Source organism: Xiphophorus hellerii, chromosome 2 (genome assembly GCF_003331165.1).
Source record: "Xiphophorus hellerii strain 12219 chromosome 2, Xiphophorus_hellerii-4.1, whole genome shotgun sequence".
Taxonomy (NCBI): Eukaryota; Metazoa; Chordata; class Actinopteri; order Cyprinodontiformes; family Poeciliidae; genus Xiphophorus; species Xiphophorus hellerii.
Window position 1 is genome coordinate 12,076,366 of NC_045673.1, and position 24,889 is coordinate 12,101,254.

The window sequence follows — 24,889 nt, forward strand, 5'->3', positions numbered from 1 at the left end:
TCAGACTGACTAAACAGTTCGGTGAATTTGATGCTTTCTTTCACAGTCCCCTGTGTACTGCTGCATACAAGCTTTACTGCTCATATGGATTGCTTATGTTCATCAGTATTTGCAATAGATTCTATAAAAGGACACTTACAAACATTTATAAATGTTTTTAAAAAAAAGTTATCTTTGATACCCACAATCCATCTATCCATCCATCTATCCTTTCACTAAAATTAAACATTGGGATAAAATGGTCATTTTTCAAGTTTATATTTCAGTAACTACAGGAGATTTCTTCCAAAACAGATCACTCAACTCTCACTGGACTGCAGCCCTGTGCCCTGTCTCATTTAAATTGAATGTACCTAAACATTTTATGCTGGAGCTCAGTGAAACAAGACAGTTGAACCAGTCGGGTTCCTTTGGGAAAAAAAAAAAAAAAAAAAAATTGAAACAAACCCCAATTAACAATAATTTAATCATGCTGCAGAAAAAAATCCCTGATTGACTCAGTCTGCGAAAATGCAATACCCTAAACAGTGTATCTCAGTTGGATGAATACATAAAAGAAACACTTTGTTTTGTTTGTTTGATGGCAAGTTGCATGCTCTTTATTCTAATTACTGACAGTATGGGTCAGTTGACATGGAGACCAACTGGGCAAAAGCTAAACAAAAGTCCTCTGGATAGGAAGATTGGTTTTATATCTGTGAGCTTGTATGAAGTCAATATTTTTACAAAATATGTGTTTGTGTTTTTTAGGAGTCACTTAAGGTTCTACATATCTGTGAACTATTAGGATTCACCCAACCAGAATAGCAGAAGCCTTGGATGAGAAACAGGGATAGGGGGTAGAAAGGGAAGGGTGAATAGACTAGAATTTAGACTTGGAAAGCAGTTGATGTGTTGTTGTCTTTGATGCCTTGGCAGGGCCTGGTGCCCGACTAATGTGGCGTGATACATTGGCTACTGAAAGCAGGGCCAAGGGTTCCTTCCTTGGCATGTGTATTTGGGTTGGGGCTTAATTGGACAGCTGGACCCATTTCCTCACATATTTTCACTAAAAGGGATGCTCTAAGCTTCTCTTTTCTCCTGCTTTTTCTCTTTTAGTAGTACTGAATGCTTTTTTGATTCTCTCACAGCATTGACTTGGCATCCGTGCAAAGAGAGTACTTACTATCACTGCTGTAATCAGAGATTGAAAGATGGATATGTGTTGCTTCTCTGTTCTCCTCAGGAAATAGCCTTTCTCACTGAACTGTGACAAGCTCAGTAGTATTGATATCTTACCAAGGGGGTTCACACAACAATATCCCCCTTTTCTTTCTGCAAGACATATATGTAAGAGGATGTCTTTACACAAAGGGTAGCAGAGCCTGCGGTCAGTGAGTACTCTATATAAACTTACATGCAGGCTTTTTCCTTAAAAGTGAAACCAAGCACATTATTCTTTAATGACATGCGAGTATGCCTGCAGGTTTATCATTTTTATATATTACACTGTGTCATAAGAACTATGATCATATAAAAACTTTTTGTGTAATCCAATTTGGCAGACGTAAGTATAACAGGGGTAATTGTGGTGAGAGGGCATCCAAAAATAAGATCAAATTACTCAATTATCTCAGAATTTAAAAGTTACCATTAAAACTCTTATTAGCAAGATATTAAAAAGTTACATTGTTACATTGTTTTGTCATGTAAAGCTCAGTTGGGAAGTTGTTTTCAACAACATTCACGTAAGGTAGAGTAATGGCTGAAGAACAAATTAAAACATTTCGTTTTATATTTTAGTTATGAACAGTTTGTGAATTGGTAACAGCAGACAGAGGCCATACAAAAACAGAAGTTTCAGAAACAAAGTGAAATACACTTCAATAAAGCTAATTAATAGTCACACTGGAACCTGTGACATTTATGATCTTCACCATTGTTTTGTCATGGAGCCTAGGCGAAAATTCAAGCTGGGAGACAATACACAGCTTATCCACATCATCCACTCACCACGCCCCCGCCACAGCCAATCAGGACCGGTGCGCCGTGCCGCTCCAGCCAATCGTCGTTCACGGCTCCCTTCAAAAGGACAAGCTACCTTAGGTCTACCTGCTCATCAGCCGCGCTTCGACCCGCCTCCTCTCCATCTCCACCTCCATCCCGACGGACACCTTCCTGGCTCCCTCTGCGCTCCTTAATCTCCAGGGTCCAGTATTCGGACCCGGGGGAAGACTACCCTGAGCTTCGCCCGATCCGATCACCTGCCCTTGATGATCCTCAGCTCACTGGTCTTCTGCCGGGTTCGAGCACCAAAGAACTTTGTACTAACAAATCTTCTAACTGCTATTTTTTCTCTGTGTGAATCTATCCAGATTGAAATGTTGTTTCTGTAGTTCCTCTGTATCTGGTGTTCATGGTCTTTCCTCTGAAATTGATTTTTTCCAATGTGTTTTGACTTACACAGTGAATTACCATTTCTGCCATTGTTAAATATTTATTTAAAAAGCTAACATATTTTCTGACCCATGAGCATTTTAACTTGCAGATTTCGGCAGGGGGAAAGAGTTTGGACAGTTACTTCACATTTCTATAAGCAAACCTGACAAATCACGTTTGCAAGGTAATTTTTATTTATTTAGCACATTTTCAGCAACAAGGCAATTCAAAGTGTAAGCAACAAAATATATCTAATATGAGAACTGAACAATCCCACCATTCAATGTAAAGTCTAGAAATGATTTAAAAAATACAGTTTGATTAATTTGGTTCCCTATGAAGTTTATAAACCTTTCAATCTACTCACTTTGGTTTTGTCAGATATTTCCACACTCCAAACCAGAAAGTTAGAGCTCCACGTTGACCTCCTTTATTTGAGATCAAAGCGTTCTCAGAAGTTTAATCCTTGGCTTTCACTATTAGTTTTAATGAATTCTGACCTCTCACCCCCCCGTAAGCTTTAGCACATTCTGACAATGGTAGATAAAAAATGCAACTACTTTTTAGTAAAATCATATAGGATATAGATCTAAAAGTTAAGGGCCATTTTCATAAAGGAGAAAAACCAGAAGAAAAGTGATGAATGAATCAATGGTTTTAGTGTGAGTTAGAAGAGCAGAGTAAGTGGGTCAAGAGATTCTGAATGACGGAAACAGTATCAGGAAGATGAAATTGGGAAAAATGCCCTTGTTTGTTTCATAAACTACCCTGCTGTTGGCTTAACCAGTAATGTTTTGAAAAAGTGCTTTTAAAATGTCACAAGAATGTGATGCCTTGACAGGATTATTCTAATGTCTCCGTAATTCTCTGTTTAATTATTTCTCCCCACCTATTTCATAAGGTAAGCTACCCAGAAGACTTTAATTTATAAAGAAGGACTGAAACTTTACAATAAAATCTGATATAACAGTTCATAGTTTAAAAGAAAAGAACTTTGTGATTTATTAAAAGTTCTTATTTATACCATCAACATCACTTCCTTTAGCACAATTGTTCCCATAATCTGCATATTTATTTTTTGTCCACTTCACCTAGATCTTTTTTTCTTGATAGTTTGGCAAAATAGCAAATGAAACTTTCTTTAAAAGTATACTTTTCATCCAATTTTGTATTAGTTTGGCCTTTACCTTCCTATGCAATTCTAGATCCTCATCTCCCTTCAGAGCGCTATATGGGATTTCTCCCATTGTGCTTGATTTCTGCAGTCGAATTTCAACCAGGCCAATCAGCGAACAGAAGGAGTTGTGAACCAATTATCTCTGCTGTTTTGGAATTGTAGTCATCCTATCCAAGATTGTTTCCCAATAGCAGTGAAGAGGTGAACAAAGTCATTCAGTTCATGTTGGTCACACCTAAGTATTGAACAATTAAAGTTGGATCAAGAGGAATGTTGTCAAAGATGTTGTTTAAAGAAAAAAAAATACAACTAGGTAATAATTCAGTGAACATGGGAACCAGAGAGAAACTATGTTTATCTTTTCTTTGTGCAGATGAGATGCAGGTAGCCCGGAAGGCTTACCGGGTTACTTTAAATATTGATGGATGATGATAAATTCATGTTGCTGGAGAATTGCTGAAGCAGATCCAAACAGACACTTATCCACCGGCGCAAATTCCCACCTGTCCAATAAGTAAATAACTGTGTTTCAGATAATGGTAGAAACAAAAGAAGTTTGTGTAATCTGTATGATTTTTTTTGTTTTACATTAAACTGATTTCTGAGTGTGGAGGAGTGCAGCTGTTTAAGCGTTAGTGCCACACTGCTCCCACTAATTTATTCATAGTTTTAAGTTTTCTGCTCTATTTTTCATAAAATGTTCAACAAGCAAGAGTAATTTACCAACGATTGTGCTTTCCTGAGTCATAAATAATTCATTACATGCGTTTTTTATTTGTGCCCTTCAATCAATGGTTTTCTTTCAAACCCTTCTTCTTCCAATATAAAAATATGTTTAGTTACTGTATGTGGTCAAAGATATTCCCAAATATGAATGTACTGTTAGTTGAAGATTATTGTAAAATTGCTTAACATTGTTTAGATTAATCGATTAATCAAGTTTATTTGCTTGAGCTTCAAAAACTACCATTGACTGTGTCTGTCATATTTTTTTTCCCCATACATAAGTTTTGTTTCTAGCAGCTGTGGCTTCAGTGTGAATCATTCATTTTACTGTTATCAATTGGAAAATTAAAGGGCCATTTCTAAATGGGGAGATCCAGAGGTAACGGTGATTTTGTAAAGGGCAGGTGGGTGGAAAACAAACTGAATTTCCTTGTCTTTAGCTTGTGGTTCATTTTGCTGAGGCAAATTGTCTCATTTGGGAGACTGTATTCACAGGTTTGAAGAGAGTAGGTGGAGGTCAGAGAGGATGAAACAGAGAAAAGGAATGGTGGGTGCAGGGTCGGACTGAGGAGCAAAACAAAGTGATGAAATAGTTATTATACTGGAGAGGATATGGATAAAGAGAAGTACAAATGGGCTTTTATGTTACCACTACCTTGTAAACAACGTGAGGTTCAAAAAAAGGAGAAAAGAAAAACAGATTGTGCGTGAAAGGATGGGAGGGCTTTGGTGGTTTACTTCGCAGGCAGGGATTGAAGTGAGGTGGTTAGGGGGGATTATGTGGTGAGCTGAGTGAACTCTGAAGGTGGGGGTGCAGCTTTCAAAGGGGTATCGATAGATCTGGTGTTGTCTCCACTTCACAGCCCTCATCAACCCCACTTGCAAACATACCACACCTCTTCACAAGCTGAAGAAGTCCCCTCTTTCATGGTGTACTCGCACAAATAAGCTGATGAACTCTGAGATGGTCAGAGTACTCTAGGCTCTCTGCCTACTGAATAGAAGAGTTTAGACACTACTGAATTGGCCCTTCAGAAAGGGGCATTCTCCTTTAAGTACACAACTTCTTTGGGCTCTGTAAAAACCCATACATAGCCAAGGATTTGGGCCTCTTTTCTATGGATTGGTGGTGTATTTGTATGAACTGAAGTTTGGCAAAGTTGAAGTCACATTTACAGAAACATATGCAACCGCAAAAACAATACTCTCTATTGTTCAAAAAAGATGTCTGAGGAGCAACGTTAGATCAACAGCCAACACAAAATGTCACTGGGAATTATAAAACTTAACTTGTTAAAGTAAACATTTAATTTGAAATGCTTTGAAGGAAAGAAAAAAGTGATACCAACTTTTCATTGACACTGGACTATTAAATGAACAAAAAGTACATTACTATACTTATCGATATTCACAAAGAATGATCAGAAGAAATGTAGGATGAAATTCCCAGTTCACTTTTACTGACAAATGCATTTGTCTGACAATTAGTTATTGTGCATTAATTAACAATTTTGTCCTCAGAGAAACTGCTCACCAACAAACTAATTGACTGACTGACTAACAAGATTTTTTGTATGACATGTCAACTCTTTGCTTTTACTGAAGCCTCTAAGCTCCACATAGCATACATTAGCATAACCACGAGGCCCATCCCATTTCTACAGGATTAGTTCAGCTCTCCTCCCACTGTCTGATGGCTCTTTATCTAGATCGACACAGCCTGTTAGAGGTCCTCACTATACCATTACTACTAGAGTCATTATCATTCACCACGAGAAGGAATCAGCTCATAGAGACTTGCCTGTTTAGCATGAGACTGACATCTCATTTGTAACGGTTTAAAAAGGGTCTCCCCTTCAGATAACAACAGACTAACTGGTAAATTCCCAGCTGATCCATCTTTGTGGCAAAGATTAATTGGTGATCCAATATTAAGATATTTTTAGGACACTATTGTTTACATGCTTTCATACATTTATTATCATTTCAAAACTTCCTTTATCTCTTTTATAAAGATTACTGTTGCTGACTGAGCATGGTGTTTTTAAGCATTCCTACATTTACTTTATATGACCCCCTTGATAATTGATTAGTACTTGTCTTAACTTATTTCCAAGGATGGTTTTATGTATTTTTGAGGCATATAGTGTAATTTATGGCACAATCAGATAACTATGCAACATTCAGTTATTATAAAAATCCTTTTAAGTTGTCAAGCAACTTAAAAGAAAGTTGACTTAACAATTTGATGCATTGAAATCGCCCTCTGTCTCTTTAAGGAGCTCCTGCTCTTTATGACAATCTGCCTGCTGTTATCACAACAATCCTCCATTAAACCATTTACAAGCCATTCTTAGGAGCGCTGGTCTGAGAAGTAGTTGATCATATGAGCTCAGCAGATGCACCATTCCAACTTGCTTATTGCTGCTGCCATTAATCTGGTGGAGCTGAGTGAGGCTGGAGTCTGCATCTCCAAGGAGGAGCTATGTGGAAATAGGCAGTGCTTTGTGAGAGCAAGACTTTAGGCAGCCCTGAATGGATGCACGCGAAGATTCAAGGTGTCAAACACACATGAAAGAATCTTAGCAACACTCCAGGTATGTTTTGATGAGAAAATAACATCGTAACTCCCATTCCTTAAACTGATTGTTGAAAGTGAACTGGGTCATCACCACATCAAAATGAATCTGACATATTTTGCCTATTATTTAGATAGTCCCATTTAAATCGCTGACAAAGTCGTTATATTTCTATTAATGACATTTCAAGTAAAATTAATTTTTAACTGAATCATTGAAATAGCAATGATAGTAGGACTTTGTCCTGTAACTAGACGGTTGCCGGTTAAAACCCCACTCCAACTGCAAGACATTTCATTCGCCTTGCTTCCTGTTGGGGGTCAGAAAGACTCACTTATGTCAGACTGCCCCAAGGCAGCTGTGGCTACAATGTAGCTTGTAACCACCAGCATGTAAATGACTGAATAAGTGTGAAGCCCTTTAAGGATCAGTCGACACATGATTTAGATAAAAATCCTTAAGGAAAGGGACTTTGCAGTCTAGTTTTAAATCAGGTCATTAAATTTCACAGATGAAAATTTAGGATTAAACAAAAGAAGGGAGAGAAATAAAAAAAATTAAACATACTTTGGGTCTCCCAATGTAGAAATGCAATGTTGAAATCAACCTTGCTGTTCAGTCACATTGCAAATTTAGATCAGTGCACAATTGGAAAGTCATGTCAATAAACATTAAAAATGAAAGAAAAGAAAGAAAAAAAACTTTAAACTCAGAGAAAATCCAGGAATGTAAACAAAATATTCTTGTAAATAAAGCCATTGTATGTAAAAAAAAAAAAAAAACAGTAATTTGTTTGCAATTTAACATATCTTAAAATATTAACAAAAACTGTTATGTCCACAGAGTGTTGATGACGAAGTATCTTGTGACAGATGTAGGATGTCAAGCAGCAGGTGGATTTCTCTTCAATAATAATGTTTGTCCACCAGCCTGGTTGTAGTCTTGAGATAACATCCTTTTAATTAGCCAATGAGTGGACTGAAGGATGTTAGCTGCCAGGCCTTGCTGGTATGACTAGTTGATTTTAGAGATACTGAGCATATGGAGCCAGTCAAAACTAACAACACAGCTATCTCTTAGGAGTTTCATGCCCCACAGCCTCTATCTGTCATAGAACATAGAGCTAAAATAAACATATCTCATGGAGCTAGAATGATGGTTTTAGACTTGTGCAGTGCTGATTTTACATGTTTAATAGCATAATAATTACACAATAACAAATTATAAATAAAACTGTACAAAGCAAGGTAAAAAATATATCCTTGTAAAATCACTGCACAAACTAAATAATCTTCGAATTTTCAAAACTGGTTTAATTTTTTTTTCCACTCTTTTTGACCTTTTTTCTTGCACTCACCCTTTGTTTCCAACACAACTAACAGTTTTCCTTTCACTCGCGCTATCTTTGCTTGCTCTTACTCCTCTGCCGCCTACACTACACTTGCTGTACTTCTCAGTCCCCCGCCACCACCCGTCTCTCTCTCTCTCTTCCTCTCTCTCTCTCCCTCTCCTTTTCTCCCACACTCTCTCTACACTCTGACTGGGGTGTTTGCCTCAGCTGTTCTCAGTTGCACTGGGTGCCTTGTGGTGTTGTGACAGAGCTGTGCTGCATTGAGTGAGACTAAACTATCTCAAAGGAGCGCTAAGTAGAGTGAGAGACAAAAAAGAAGCCAAACCATTGAGGACTCACCAGGCAGATGGGATGAACAGCTGAAACAATTTGGACCAGTTTTACTTCTTGTGGTTAAAGGTGCGGCCAAGTAAAATCATGGATAGGTTATACACCTACATTCTGCTCAGATGCCAAAAGTGAAAGGTAGTTAAAGCATAATTAGATTCTCTTAGTGTTCAATGTGTGACCAGCTCTAATTTATTCTCCTTTTCTGATACATCACAGTTTGTTCTGTTAAGTTTGCAGCAAGGAGTCAAGAAATCACAGTTCCAGAGGCAGCAGTCCATAAACTTAACTCCCCTGTGCTGGATTCTATTCTTCTTTAGTTGGACTCTAATTTTGGCTTTGACCTGTGGAACAGGAAAAGTTTTTTTTGTTCTTTTTTGCTCTGGCAGGACTTGTTATGAGGCAACCTGGACTGACTCACCAGCATTTCATTGTACTTACTGGACAACAGGACTGTTTCTTGCACTGCCACCGTTTCCTGCCAAACCTGGTCTGAGATTGCCTGGTCAGGGGTTGTTTATTTAAAGGACTTATCTGGAGTTTTTTGCCTCAGGACCATGGGGATTCTCTGGGGTGCCATAACACTTCTGTGTGGGGTAGCTGTGCTTAGAACGGAGGGCAGCGGACCCACACAAACCAAAAATAACGTGCCCCGGCTAAAACTCTCCTATAAAGGTATGTCTGAGATTTCTATTATCATTTCCCTGTTTCTGTTGTTTTCTGCTTTGTAAAACTTATGAACATATCTCTTTAGCTTTACCAAGTTCACGTTTCAATGTGCTTCAAATACTGTGTAAAAGGGAGTGAGATTGTTAAACTCTTCTGAAAAATAAAATTACAAATTATAAATTCTTTATTGAGTAAGTGAATAATTTCTTTATGATCAAGACATTTACTAATATGGGCAATAAATGTGCATCAGTTCTATTGTAAAAAACATAAGGCAGGTTGTTTTGAATTTGTATAAGTGAATATTGTTTAAACCTTTTCTGTAATCTAGAAATAATCTAGTTTCTAGATTATAACTAGAAATAATCTAGTTATTTCGCTTGAAATAACTAGATTCATCTCACCTTATTCCAATGACGAGCTTCTTGCCATGTTAAAAATGTTTACATTATGACACAGCAATTATCAGAAGCTAATTAATTTCACATGTTGATAATTAATTATTTAGACCTGTCACTCCAATAATTGATCAACTGCTGTTGTCTATTTTGCAATGGAGAAAAGGCAGATTCCCAGGCTGCATCATTTGTCTTCTCACATTTTTTTTATTTTTTATTTTCCTGAATGTCATTTTTTCTGCTCCATTCTCTCCTGCATGGTAATTGTACTCAGATGAATGGTGAACGGTCTGTTTCAGCAGATGGCTGTACCAAAGTGAAATGTTTTTCGCTTAGCGCTGGGGGATCCATAATTATAGACACGAGTGTGCCCGTACGCAGACACACTTGCATGCATAAATACGTTGCCATCTGCAGAAAGCAAATGATACCTGCAAGGGTATCAGTCATTTGAAACCACATGCTGTCAGTTTGGTGAAACACGCCCATACACTGAAATCTCTATTGAAAGCCCCCCAGGTAGCAATTTGGCCAGCTTGCTTATTTGGGCTGCAGTCTCTATTTTTAATATTTGATTCTGCCTTAATTTGAATTTTGGCTGCAGGGGGCAACACTTTGCTTCCCTGTGCTGACTGGGAAGTTTTAATCTAAGTGTAGTCAGCAGGTACTTACTGTGCTGTGAAAAAGTATTTGCCCCTTATAGATCTCTCATATTATTGCTTTTTCTCTCATTTAAATGCTGCAGGACATAAAACAAATGTTAATATCAGATAGTATATAAATAAATGATTACATTCAGCTACAGAGTGTATGGTTTTTGAGTTTGAGTCTATTTAAGTACATTCTAGAACATCTTAGAGTCCAAAATTTAACTTGTTTTTTTTTATGTTTCAAAGAGGTGGGCTTCATGGTAATTTCAGGTAATTGTCCTACTGAATTACTCAAGTTTGCTTCAGCTTAAGGTCAGAAACTAGTGGCTTGACAAAGACAATAAGGATTTTTGGGTAGAGAAGAGAAATTGTGGTTCCAACAATTACATATCATTCAGTACCTGAAGCAACAAAGCTTCTGAGACCATTTCCCTTTGCTGTGGCACATTCCAGCTACTGTAATGTCTGAAAGTTCAATTAATGACAAAAACTGGACTGCCTGGTTAAATAACAGTCATCAAATAGAATATAATATATCAAAGTATATTGAATAAAAATATGTCTCCTGGTAATTACCAGTTGAACTGAAGGGCTTGGTGTATCTGAAAAAAACTGCAGGCATCCGATCAAAGATGTGGCGTCCCTTTATTATCATTCAACTTACAATTCTTGATGCAGCAAAACAAACCAGTAATCAGAAAATATCGAACTTAGAACTCCTTTCTGATAATACAGTTGCTACAACTACTGAACTACTGCAAAAACTATATGAAAAACGTGTTCTGCCCCCTTCTAGAACATTCCCACCCATTAAGGCTCTGATAGGTTGTTGTCGACCATGATTGACAGGCAGACCAGCCAATCACGGTTCAGACAAGCCTACAAGGCGAAGTCCAGCGAAGCTGTGGTATTTTCCACAGCCGCCCCCAAATTGTCTGTGATAATTTGCAGCTTGGGAAATATTAACTGAAGATCAGCCCTTCATTCTGGAATTTCTGGAAGTTTTACTAGACGTACTACAGGGCGAATATAGTTGCGCTCTTTGACCTGCACTTCAGCTGTGCGGATTCTCCCGTCTGCTCCAGGGAAAACCGTTTTTATCAAACCAACAGGCCAAAGAGCTCGTGGTAACTGTGGGTCTGCTATCATCACAACGGTTCCAACTTGCAGGTCTTCAGAGTGCTCTTGCCACTTATTCCGAGCCTGGAGTCCTGGCAGATAGAACTTTAGGAAATGTTTCCAAAAGTGGTCAGCTAACACTTGACTATATCTCCATCTCCTCCGACCAGCAATCTCTACTTCTGGGTATTTAACTTGAGGAAGAGATGGGTCTAGCCGCCCCATCAACAAGATGTTAGGAGTGATAGGATCTGGGTCAGCTACATCTGCTGAAACATAACCAAGTGGTTTGGAATTAAGTATTCCTTCAACTTCCACCAAAAGTGTGCGCAGCACCTCCTCTGTCACAATTTGGGCACCCAAGGTTGTCGTGAGGGCCGATTTCAGGGATTTAATTTCCCTTTCCCAACACCCACCGAAGTGCGGTGCTCCTGGAGGGTTGAATCTGAAGTCTATTTGTTGACCAGCCAGTTGCTCCTGGATTTGTGGCTGAAGGCTCCTGAATGCCTCGGTCAGTTCCCGTTCTCCAGCTTTAAAATTGGTGCCTTGATCACAAAGTACTTCATAGGGCTTTCCTCTCCGTGCTATCATACGTCTCAGTGCCAACAAGAACGAGTCGGCATCAAGGCTGGACAGCAGATCTACATGCACAGCCCTTGTGGTCATACATTTGAATATGATGCCCCACCGCTTCTCATGTCTTCTGCCAACTTTGATAATGTAAGGTCCAAAGCAGTCTACTCCAGTAGAGTAGAAAGGTGGTTTGAATAGTCTGAGTCTGGATGGTGGCAAATCAGCCATTTGGGGAGCAACAGGTCTTCCTCTCCATCGTTTGCAGCCAACACAATGTCGCTGATAGCGCCGAACAGCCTCCCTGCCCCGTAGAATCCAGAATCTTCTCCTTATTTCAGCAAATACCCTCTCGGGTCCTGGGTGGTGAAGCTCTGCATCAATATCCTTAATGATTAATTCTGTCACAGGATGACGAGAATCGAGTACGAATGGGTGGATAGAATCCTCTTCAAGTTCAGAGGCACGTCTCAAACGGCCTCCCACACGAATGAGTTCCATGGATTGGTCAAACTGTGGATCCAAAGGATACAACCGACTACTAGGTCCAACCGTTTGGCCTGATTTGAGCTTAGGAAACTCAGTAGGAAAGCTGTCCATTTGGGTTTGTCGCAATATTTCGATTTCAGCTTTTCGATAATCATCTGCTGTGGAGCTGCCAGAGGTGTGAGCCGCCCCATGAGCACGTTTCACTGTCGCTTCTACAAGATCCCTGAAAGTTTGGTACTGTGTGACCTCAGGGATGGTGGAGTTTGGAATGTTAGAAATGGTTCCACAAAATGATGAATGTTTGAGCTCCTCTTCGCCATCCATGATGGAAATTGAGGGCATGAGCGGCCATTGATCGATAGGATCTTGAAGAAAGAGAGGCCCATGTGTCCATCTGGAGACAACGGCTAGTTCGGTCAGAGTTTTTCCCCTGGTTATGTCATCAGCAGGATTCTCCTTTGATGGCACAAAGTGCCAATCCTGGGCTGAAGTCAGCTCCTGAATCTCTGCCACCCGGGTCCCAACAAACACCTTAAAGTGGCATGACTCAGACTTTAGCCAAGTTAAAACAGTGGTGGAGTCTGACCACAGATAAACCTTCTGTATAGGTATGCTGAGTTCAGTCTTTAGCACATGAGCTAACTGTGCACCTGTGAGAGCTGCACACAATTCCAATCTTGGAATGGACAGCTGCTTTCGTGGGGCTACTCGTGACCTGGCTGCTAGAAAAGCAATTTCCTGGATTCCATCTGGAGATTCTGTGACCATATAGGCAACTGAGCCGTATGCCCGCTCTGACGCGTCACAAAATATATGGATGTCTCTTTTGCTGTCCGGTAGATCTAACTTTTCCGTGGTGTAACATCGAGGTAAAGAGATCTTCTCTAGGTCGGGCAGCTCTGCCTGCCAGGTTTTCCATGTCTGTAGCAGGTCCTCGGGAAGTCTTGGATCATCCCACTCTCTTTTTTTATCCCAGAGACGTTGAATGACAATCTTAGCTCTGGTGGTAAAGGGGATAATATAACCAAGGGGGTCATACAGGCTAGCCAGAGTTCTGTAAATGCTTCGCATCGTCACTGAGAGGTCACCAGTAGGAAGATGTTTGTAATGCAGCAGATCTGTAGGACAATGCCAGTGGAGTCCGAGTGTGGATTCAAATGTATCAAGCTGATTCTGATTTATCCACAAATTGCTGCTAGTTGATCTGGCATCTTCTGGGAGATGACTGATTACGGATGGCACGTTGCTCGCCCATTGTCTTAGATCGAATCCTCCCTCAGCCAGGACATCTCGAAGTTTATCAACTAACATCTTTGCCTCCATTTCTGAACTGAAACTGTGGAGACAATTGTCCACATAGAAACCCCTTTCAACTGCCTCTCGGATGTCCTCTTCAGGCAGACTGTGATCTTGAACATGCTTTTGCAGTGCATAAGTGGCACAGCATGGACTGCAGGTGGTCCCAAAGGGGAGCACCTGCCACTCATATACACTTGGCGGTTCCTCCCTTTTTAAGTCCCTCCAAAGGAACCGCAACAGTGGTTTGTCCTCAGGGAGAAGTCTCACCTGGTGAAACATTGCTTTAATATCACTAGAAATGGCCACTGTATGTTCGCGAAAGCGAAGAAGCACTGCCAGCAAAGATGGGCCTAAAGTAGGACCTGGTAGGAGTAGTTTGTTTAAGTTTCTGCCTTGATATTGGAATGAACAGTTAAAAACTACTCTGCTTTTATTGTTGTGCTGTACCAAGTGATGTGGGATGTACCAGGCTTCATCAGATTTCTCCACTTCTTCAAGCTGTAACTTCAGTATGTAACCAGCATCCTCCAGTTTCTTCATTTCAGCCTTATATATTTCTGCCTGATCAGGATTTTTAGTAAGTCTCCTTTCTATGCTTCTGAGGAGTGGAAGAGTTGCTTCAGGAGTAGCATGCAGAGGTTCTGTGCCTTTAATGCGGAGCATTGGGGTAGCATATCTGAGTACTCCACCAACTTGAGTTCTGACAGTCTTTTCTTGAAGGGTGCACAAAGCCTCACTATCTTGTCGGGACCTGGTCACTTCCTTTGTGCTCCGATATGGAAGAACATCAAGTTGCCAGAGCTTCTCAACTTGTTGATGCAACTCAATGGTGGGAGACTGAAATGAGATGAAATTACATTGTTGTGTGTCTGATCCCGGTTTCACTCCTTCCGCAGGGCCCTGTAATGTCCAACCTAAGCGAGTTCTGACTGCTGCTGGGCCACCTTTACTCCCCAAGAGGACCGGTTCCATGGGAGTGATTAAATATGGGAAGTCAGATCCAATCAGGAGAAGTGGCTGAACCGTGTTTATCGGTTGAAGTGGTAAATCTTGCAGATGTTTGTATTTTCTCTGAAGAGCAACAGTGGGTTGACTGTGTTCTGCAAGGTTTAAAGATTTAGCTGTGAAAGCCCGGTTAATCCAAAATGTCTTTGCTGGTTGAGCTACAGGGGAGACAGAGAATGAAACTGCATGGCCATGGATGACCCTTGAGTCCTTTTTCACTGTGTGGAGAACAAGAGCTTCAGCTTCCCCTTCCAAACCAAGCTCACGTGCTGCACTGTGGAGCAAAATGGATCTCTCCGAACCATCATCCAGAACAGCGAAGGCTTCCATACTTTTGCTCCCGTTACTCAATCGGACCTTGACTATTTTTAGAAGAACTTTACGCTTGGTTAGAGAACGTCCAACATAAAGTTTGTCATCCACACTGCTTGTTAGACATGCACCCACAATGGTTCCCTGGTCTGGGGGTTTCCCCCTCTCTGCCGTCTCCTCTTTTTCCTGCCACTTCTCGTTTACATCATGTAGTATCAGCAAGTGCCTACGTCCACAGGTTTTACACGTTGCCTTGAGAGTACATTTGGCAGACAGATGTCCTCTCCCACAACGCCAGCAGCGGTTATTTGTTTTGATCCACAGCACTTTCTGTTCCTTTGTAAGCTGCTGAAAGTTCTGACAACCGTTCAAAAAATGACTGGAATGGTCACAGTAGGGACAATATGGTTTATTCTTGACCTTCTCAGTAGTAATGGCATTTTGTGTCAGCTCAGAAACCTTGGTCTCTCCTGATTTCCCAGAACTGAGCAGTAATGCTGTAGTTCTTGACACCACCCTTTTGTCCTTTTCTGTGCCTCTTTTCCTTTGGCTATCTCTGACAGGAGTACAGAATCTGGTACTATCTTCATAAACCTGCATTTCAAAATCCAGCCATTCTCCTAGATCATACAGAGTTGGAATTGGAACCTTACTTGGATGCACTCTTCTTCTAAAACTGCTTCTAAGCTCGTGTGGAAGCTTGCTTAGCAATCTGGAAACATGAGACCCACAATGGAGTTCAATACTACCTTCTCTTCCTAGTTGCTCTAACATGCCCAACAGAGAACGTATCCGTAGTGCAAACATGCGAAATGCTTCCCCATCCCCGCTGCGTATGTCTGGTCCATCCATCAGTTCTGCTATTCGTGCTAAGGCAAGTATTAAGGAGGAAAGTTATTAGGTTAGCTTAAGTTTTGGAAACAGCATGGCTCTCCTTTTCCTCCTGGATGCCCGGGTCCCGAGTGGATGTCGTCACGGCCGGCAAGGAAACGGCAAGGCACGATGACGTCACAGAAATACAAAGTTTAATTCAATAGAAAACACCGTATGAATTTAACAAGAAACTTCAGAGTACACAGAAGTACATTTCTTTACCTGAGACAAAAGAATTAAAAGAATAAGAACAAAAGGCGCCTTTTGGAGACAGCTGATGCATAAAAGCAAAACAGGGCAGTTGTCTGAATTCTTATTATTGAGCATTCCCTTTTCTAGTGAAGGCGTTTCTCTTTGCTAATATATGCAAATAGGGCGTACCTCTGTTTTTGACCAACCAAGAGCTACCTTGGAAAATACTTAGACCTTCCCCTGAGTTTTAATGACAAATATCAAGAGTCATTCTAGTTATTAAAGTTATAAGTTATTTTCACAAAACCTATCTTGCTCCTCTGCAGTCAGCTTCTCCAAAGATTTGAATCTTTACCTTATCACAAACAATAATGAGATAGAAGTCTTTTTCAACCTGTAAAACATAACATTCAAACCATTCCCTTTTGGGTTCCAATATTGTCATAGTTAGTACATTTTCAAATACATTTCCATTTACTAGATTAGTATTTGTATCTTGGGTAATATACTTTTATCTAACACACTATTGCTATTAATATTAAAAGGTGTATCAGAAATTAAACCTCAGTGTTTCCAAGATTCCTAAGTTGATCCACTCCAGATGCAACTCTGAACTCCTGAGACACCCCCGACCTCTGACCTGCGAGCCGGGGAAGATATTCTTTATGGCCTCCTAATTTAAAACCTTTCAAGAGCTTTGTGTTTTATGGCTGGTCTAAATTACAGCCTTGCCAAAAGAATGTTTATCTGTGAACTCCTGCTTGCATCTGCTTTTGTCCAAAGGAATGTTGGTCTACTTAAACACACATGGCATTAGCTTAACTTATATTAAACCATCAAAAATAGCCATGATTCCTTAACAATTCCCCCTGTTGAGGTCTGAGTATTATATACATCAGACCTCACAAACAAATCGATTATGCATTCTAATAGAGGAACTAAAACTACGTACTATACTAAATGAAATAACAATTCAAATAACAATTCCCCCTGTTCAAATAGAACCGCCCAGCTCCACAACCCCCCCATCAGCAGCTCCCCGAAACAGCATCTGATAGGGCGGTGGAGGCGGTGGGCCGCTGCTTCCCTTCTCAATTGAAACTGCAATAAGCCTAATGATAAGCGAGCGTATACACGGAACACAGCAGCATCCGCATGTGACTATTATGGCCACAAACGTAGCCACCGAAACTAACAATGACATAACAATCCCTTTCCATTTACCAAACATAGTAGAGAACCACCTGTCCAAGCCGCCATCAATACCTGAATGTTCATGCATAGTGTTACTCAAAATTCTCAAACCTTCCAACGCTCGAGTGACAGATCCATCAGGGGCCGTATTGTTCGGAATGAAAGTACAGCAGCTCTCCTGGAACATAAAACAGACTCCACCCTTTTCGGCCAACAGCATGTCCAACGCCATCCGATTTTGAATTGTCATTAAAGAAGTAGGAGCTAACTGCTCCTTCAAACCCCCAACAGCATCCCTGGTCAGATTCGCTAGCCTCAAAAGATTATAATGGACATAATTTATCCTATCAACATTTTTATTCGGCGTGATAGGAAAAAGAGCTGACAACACCGGTATATTTTCAAAACCTGCTGCAATTTGATCCGCCAATTTATATTGATCCGGGACCCCTCTCGGCACGCCGATGGCATCTACATAAGTGGGAGAATTAGTAGTCAAATCAAATGCAGTATCAAAACGTGTATTACGCACCTGTCTCTTGTGCCCCTGAGCCTGTAAGGTGAGCACCTGCTCCGGTCCTACAGGATCAAGTCTTTCTCCTACAACCATAAGCGGCACAGCCAGACGAGTCATGGCACATACTCCAACAGTCTTAGGAGGAATACGCACATATAATCTATCACCCCCACAAAAATAATACAGACCAGCTCTTGCCCAACTCCCGATTCCGGCCGCTGTTAAAGTAACATTACACCAATCACTAGAAATCTGTCCTAGATCGAAATCGGGCTTAAGATGAGTAAAATTAAAACACACATACAACCCTTCACCCTTATACGGAAGAAAAGTTCCCGTCTGAGTATAGTTATTAATAGGTGGATATATTTTGGCAAGCGCATCACAATTTACGGGATCTGCCTCAGTTGTTAGTCTCAGCATGCAATTAAAACCCCAACTATCTCCCAAGTGTAATGGGGCAGGTTCAGTATACAAATGGGGTCTAGCTGTAGCACATGCAATGCAGTTCCCAATATTAGTTTCTTTAGCCGTTTGAACCATCCAATTCAGCCATAAATTTTTCTCCCTATACCCAGTCGCTGTTTGAATGATGTCCAATGGTGAAACGGCTGTGTAATCAATCTTAGCCGCATGCTGATCCGGAATTTCCATATCCCTGTCTTCCTCCCCCTCAGGTCTGACCATATTAATTTTAATAATCCCAAGTGGATCTTTATCGTCAATTGAAGCACCTAGAGTCAAATAAACAGCTGAATCTGCCGGATACTGTTTAAAGAAAACATCATGCATCGAGGAAATGGTTAGCACTAAAGGATTTTTACCCGTCGCTGGAGAATGTCTTAAAGTCCCTCGTCTTATGGTAACCTTGTCATATTCAGTGACAGATTTATGAGCATACGGTGGACTCCAACTTGATCCCACCCATCTGAAAGCCGATTTCCAAGTGGGACACAAGTGTCGAACCCCATTTTCCTGAGTAATACAATGTCGCTGGAAGGTCAGATCACCACACAAATACACAGAAGTCTTCTGCCAGGAGTGAGGGGTCGACCAGCAGCGACGAATTACCTCACACAGATCAATTTGGTAATTAGTTACAGTACCCAGAGTATAATTCAACTCAATTCCACGATATTTAGTGAGGCACTTATCAACAGGAGGACTCAAAGAACGCTCCACACGAACAGTCGCATTTCCGCAAGACACTCCGCACTCGACAAGACTCGGTCGGAGATTAGGTGTCTGTGAGGAAATGTGTCCACTCGTGGCTCCTCCGAAAACCCACATTCCCAGCAAATTGAGTTCAAGAAACACACCTAGCAAAAACTTCCACTCCCAGTTCCTGTATCTTAAGCTGAACCCCATCGTGCGAACCTGTCAATTATAATCCTGCGTTATTCAACAATTTTTAAACACTCACCTTTTAACCGCAAAGTCACACCGGTAAAATTTAAGCGTGAAAGGCACTTATCATTCTACAAATATGAGAGAAAAAATCAGAAACTCAATTATCATAATACAACCCAGAAAACACAGTACACAGAACAGCCCCAAATATAATAAAAAAAATGCAAAAATAAGACTAAGACATGTATATAACAATAGCTAAAAATTATTCTGGAAACTTAAAAAATACACTCCACCAATCAAAAACATGCAGACATAAAGAATTACACAATAGTTTTCTCTTTTTTTTTTTTTTTTTTTTTCAAATGTTCTTTAAAAGTCTGTAAAAAACAAAATATGAAATCTTCTTCAAAAAATGATAAAAAATTACGCGCAAAGACGAAAGTTCTTTTATAGTTCGCAAAAACGAAACTCGCAATAAAAATGAGTTTATGTGGATCTTCTCGTAGCCTGATCCTCCTCGGTCGGAAACCTCAAGTTTCCACCTTCGCAGCCGTTGCTCACTGAAAATTGGATTATTATGCCAATATAACAGTGGTTTTTTTTTTAAAGGAGAGTATGAAATCTCCTTCTTCCTCAATGGAAGGACAGCGGAACAGGATTATTATGCCTGTCCGAGCCTTTTAAACTTTGAATTTCAGGAACCTGAAGTGGTTGTGGCAGGAATTCCTGCTACACTCCCTCCTGGAAGCGCCTGACGTTGCTCCTCGTCCGAAGATTGAAGTCGAAGCTCTTCCTGTACATCACGGAGCGCACGCTGTGGCTCCTCAGCTGCTGTGCACTGACTCCAATGAAACCAGGTGTCTCCTTTCCCTTGTAGACGAACAGCATGAGACGTCCTCTCCACTACTCGGTGTGGTCCGGTGAAACGAGGTTCAGACCACTTCCGTTTGATGACCTTCAGGCGCACCCAGTCGATTCCTGGAACTGGTCCTGAAGCTGGACGCTCCTGTGCCGTCTGGTATTTTGCAAATTCCGCAGCCAGACTCTGTAACTCAGTAAAGAAATCTTTATGAGATAAATGTGCAAGTTCACCTTTCCATCCAGGCACACGACTTCCAGGTCCTGGAAAAATCCGTCCGGTCTGGAGCTCGAATGGAGAAAACCCTGTTGTTTGATTAATAGACATTCGAACAGACATCAAAGCAATAGGCAAAGCATCTACCCAATTTAATTTGGTATGTGCACATACTTTGGCCAATTTTTGTTTGATAGTTTGGTTTAACCTCTCAACCTTGCCTTGTGACTGAGGATGGTATACTGTACCGAAAAAATGTTTCAATCCAAGCAGCTGCTCCACTTTCTGCAGATCTTGATTCTTAAAATGAGTGCCGTTATCTGATCTCACCTTCTCTGGAAATCCATGGGTGGGAATGTAATGATTGATCAGACACTTTATGACAGTTTTGCTGTCCTCCTTTTTTGCTGGCCACGCCTCTGGCCAGCCCGAGTATGCATCCACACACATTAATACATACCTGTATCCTCTAACGGGTGTTATCATGTCTGTGAAATCAATAATTATTTCCTTACCCGGTTGTGTAGTACAAGGGAAATGTCCCACTGGTGGCCTAATAGTTGGTTTTGCGTTATGTTGTCCACAAATTTCACATGTTTTCACATATTCCTTGACCATGTCTCTCAAAAATGGATGCCACCAGTGCTCTAGATTTTTTAGCATCTGTGCAATACCCACATGTCCGAGTCCGTGAGCTTCCTGGAAAACCTGGAATCTCATATTTGGAGGAAGAATTACTTTACCATTTGGTCCCCGCCAGAGTCCTTCATTGCAGACGGCCCCTCTTGCTCTCCAGACTGATCGTTCCTCAGGTGACACGGTTTTCTGATGAGAAATAATTTTTTCAAGGTGATTTTGTTCGACCTGTTCAAGTTCAGTACTCACCATCACCAAAGATGTCAGGTATCCCGCTGCCCTTTTAGCGGCTTCATCTGCGGCTGCATTTCCTGCTGCAACTCTGGTCTTGCTCTGATCATGTCCCTTGCATTTAATCACAGCCACAGACTGAGGCAACAGTAATGCCTCCGCCAATTCCTTCATTTCAGTTTCATGTTTTATAGGCTTTTGTGTTGCAGTTATAAATCCTGCTCTGAGCCACTGAGGTAGTTCCACATGTACAGCGCTAGCCACATAAGCTGAATCACTGTAAAGATTCACCCTCATTCCCTCAGCTAGTTTCAGTGCTTCGACCATTGCTTTTACTTCTGCCCTCTGTGCTGATTGGGCACCCTGCAGCTTTTCTGCCTTTAAAACATGAAACTCACTGCCCAGGTCTTCCACTATCGCATATGCTGCTCTCAAACCGTCTGTGTCATGTTTAAAACAGCAACCGTCTGTATAAAAGTTTTTCACATCTTCACCTTCTAGAGGAGAAGCTTGTAGGTCCGGTCTTATCTTTTCTTCCTTCAGTACTAATTCGTCACAGTTGTGTGGCTGTCCATCTTGCATCCTGTCAGCCATATTCGCTCCGTCATGTACAAAAGTTATATTAGGTGATTCCAGAATTTTGCTCAGTTTTTGTTGTCTCAATGTAGTTAATGTGAAATGTTGTGAATTCACATATGCCACCACACTGTGTGATGTCATAACCTGTAATGGATGACCCATCACAATGTGTGCTGTCTTTTGAATCATTTTTCCCACACCTGCTGCATGTCTTGTACATGTCGGATGTCTTTTCTCCATCGGATCCAACATTGCGCTGACATATTGGAGGATTCTCCTGTCTCCCCCTTTTTTCTGAAACAGAACTGCATTAATCGTCAGTTCTGTAACAGAAACATCCAAATAAAAGGGCGAAGCATAATCTGGGACAGCCAACTGGGCAGCAGCAGCCAATTGCTGTTTCAGAGAGATAAAAGCATCTTCCGCCTCCACATTCCAAGTCAAAGCCTGGTTGAGCTTACGAGTCCCATGCTCCCTGACTAATGCCCGTAAAGGGTCTGTCAAACCAGTATAGTTAGGAACATAGTTCCTACTATATCCAGTCAAACCAAGAAAGGACAGCATGTCTTTCACCGTGTGTGGTTTAGGGTGATCGAGGATAGCAGATTTGTGACTGGCAGACATCTGAGTGCCAGTCGCAGTGATAGTCCGCCCCAAGAAAGAAACCTGCTTTCTCGCAATTTGCAATTTAGACCTGCTCACTTTAAAACCTCTGTCAGCAAGGTGTGACAGCAAACGTCGCGTGGCCTCAGTGCAGGACTCCAACGACTGTGCTGCCAGCATGAGATCATCCACATACTGAATCAGAGTCACACCGTCCGGTAACGAGCAGTCTGCTAACTGCTGTTTCAAAACCTGATTAAAGAGCCCTGGGGAGAGAGCAAAACCCTGAGGCAAACGCGTATATCTCAGCTGCTGACCCCCGTAGGTGAAAGAAAACACATCTCTACATTCCTCAGCCAATGGGAGACAAAAGAAAGCGTTAGCAAGGTCCACACAAGAAAACCAAGTCTGAGAGGGATCAAGGTTCGTTAATGCAACATGAGGATTAGGGACTGGCACCGTAGGGGTCAATAAAACGGAATTAATTGTCCGGAGATCATGTGCCATGCGGTATTTACCCGTCCCTTTCTTCTCGACTGGTAAAATAGGAGTGTTCCAGGAAGAGGTGGAAGATTCTAACACACCAGCCTCCAGAAGACCCCCAATAGTTTCCGCTAGTCCCTCTTCTGCCGCCTGCTTATGAGGATACTGAGACCTCCAAATAGGAGGGCCCGGTCGCAAATCAAAAGTGACAGGTGTGACATCAACGAGCCCCACATCCGTAGGACCCGTTGCCCACAGACATTCAGGCAGAGAAGCCAACATTGCAGCTGCAGTTGGATGATCAGTCAACTCCCTGCCATGATGCCTAGGAAGTTGAAGATGTTCCAAAACTACAGAGTCTACAGCAGAACACTTTATTCTGTAGGTGTTTGTAGAAGGAGAGAAAAAGAGGTCTGTATTAACAGTTGCCTGCCAGTCTAAGACTGCCAGGGAGCGCTTTACGACGCCCCCTAATTCCATGGCCTGATGGCCAGGATGGAGAGCCAAAGAAATATGTGGAACAGCTTCATCTTGCATTTTATACCAAAACGACTGATCTTGTGTCAGATCAACAGCCGCAGCCACCCCCTCCGGTGCCACATAAATGTCCTGTGAAAATACAGTCCAGTCACCACCGGCTAAATGTGTCTCAAACTGCTCCTGGAACCATTCAGTCTGGTCTCGGTCATAAAATAAAGTAACATGGGGCAGATCAGGGGTAGGACCATACGGAGCCAGCGCTTGAATCCAGGGCTTCCAAAGCAGAAAACAAGACAGAATTCCAGCATGATCAGTCTTTTCCGGCTGTAAACGCCCCCAGTATATGTCAGCCAGTTGCTCCTCAGCTTGTTGCAGCAAAAACTGTCCATGGGTATAAACCGGAGAACAGGCGTGAGACGATCCATCAGGAAAAGTGACAAGTAATCCATCAGGTCCACACAAAATAGTTGCCCCCAAAGCAATCAACAAATCCCTCCCTAGTAAATTAACGGGAGATGAGGGGGAGCACACAAAAGGATGCGTCACTTTCTGTCTGCCCACAACCGTGTGCAGAGGCGTGGAGATTGGCAGAGTCTGTTTCACCCCAGAAAAACCAACCACTGATATTGTCTGATCAGAAAGTTTATGTGAAGGCATGACAGCATTCATGGTGGAATATGTTGCCCCTGTATCCACCAAAAATGATAATGATTGTCCATCAACTGTCACATCAATCAGGGGATCTGCCAAAGCCCCCTGACTTGGGTTCTTCACCGGGGTGTGTCAATACTGCCCAGCCTGTGAAAACTGTCCTGGACGTTGCGGAAGCAATGCAGCATTCGGAGTTTGTTGTGATGTCAAGTCTGGCAACGCACCATCTGATATATAGTGAGGGCACTGTTGAACCCAGTGACCCTCCTCCCCACAATAAAAACACCTGTCTCTGCCGCGTCCACCCCTTCCTCGCGCGACCGACACTGCAGGCCTTCCCCGTCTGCCCCCACGCCACCCCGGAGGACCAGACCGAAAACGAGGAGCTGACACGCCAGGACCAGAATGAAACACCGGAAGAGGAGCGCGTGCAACAGCCGCCAACATAGCTCTAACCTCCTGTCTTTCCTGTCTTGCAAGATTAAATTTCTGTTTAGCTTCTCCTATTTGAAGTTTCAATAATTGATTCTTAAGATCTTCTTGTTCTCTCTCCTTCTCTTTCTCCTTATCCTGAAAAACCTGCATATTATGCAACAAATGCAATTCCCACTTCGCATGGTCACAAGATCTCAACTCCGGGTTTGTCCCCATTGAAGCAGCGACAGAAGTAGGGACACCATTTAAAACAGCTTGACGAAAATGTTCCCTCATTAATGTAGCAACAGCTGGATGAACCCCAGACTGTCGCCTCCAAATATCTATGGCTTTGTCTAAAAATACCTTTGGGTGTTCTTTGGAATCCCAGAAAAACTTTGGAATAAGTGACAGCGACACAGGAGGAAATATATCCCTCAAGGCCGCACCCACAGGAGTCAGAACAGCTGTAAGAGGCGTCTCATCAGGGAAGTTCACAGTTCCCGCAGACAGCTCGAC

At 41.7% G+C, this 24,889-nt stretch overlaps 1 protein-coding gene across 1 annotated transcript in view; it reads left to right on the forward strand.

Annotated features, from left to right (window-relative positions):
- Positions 1 to 8,436: 8,436 nt before the first annotated feature.
- sema3ab (sema domain, immunoglobulin domain (Ig), short basic domain, secreted, (semaphorin) 3Ab) overlaps positions 8,437 to 24,889 on the forward strand; it is a 44,926-nt gene continuing 28,473 nt past the window's right edge. Inside the window, exon 1 of the mRNA XM_032583983.1 lies at positions 8,437 to 9,253. Within this exon, the coding sequence (XP_032439874.1) occupies positions 9,136 to 9,253 (118 nt within the window). The 5' untranslated portion in view covers positions 8,437 to 9,135. The remainder of the gene's footprint in view (positions 9,254 to 24,889) is intronic.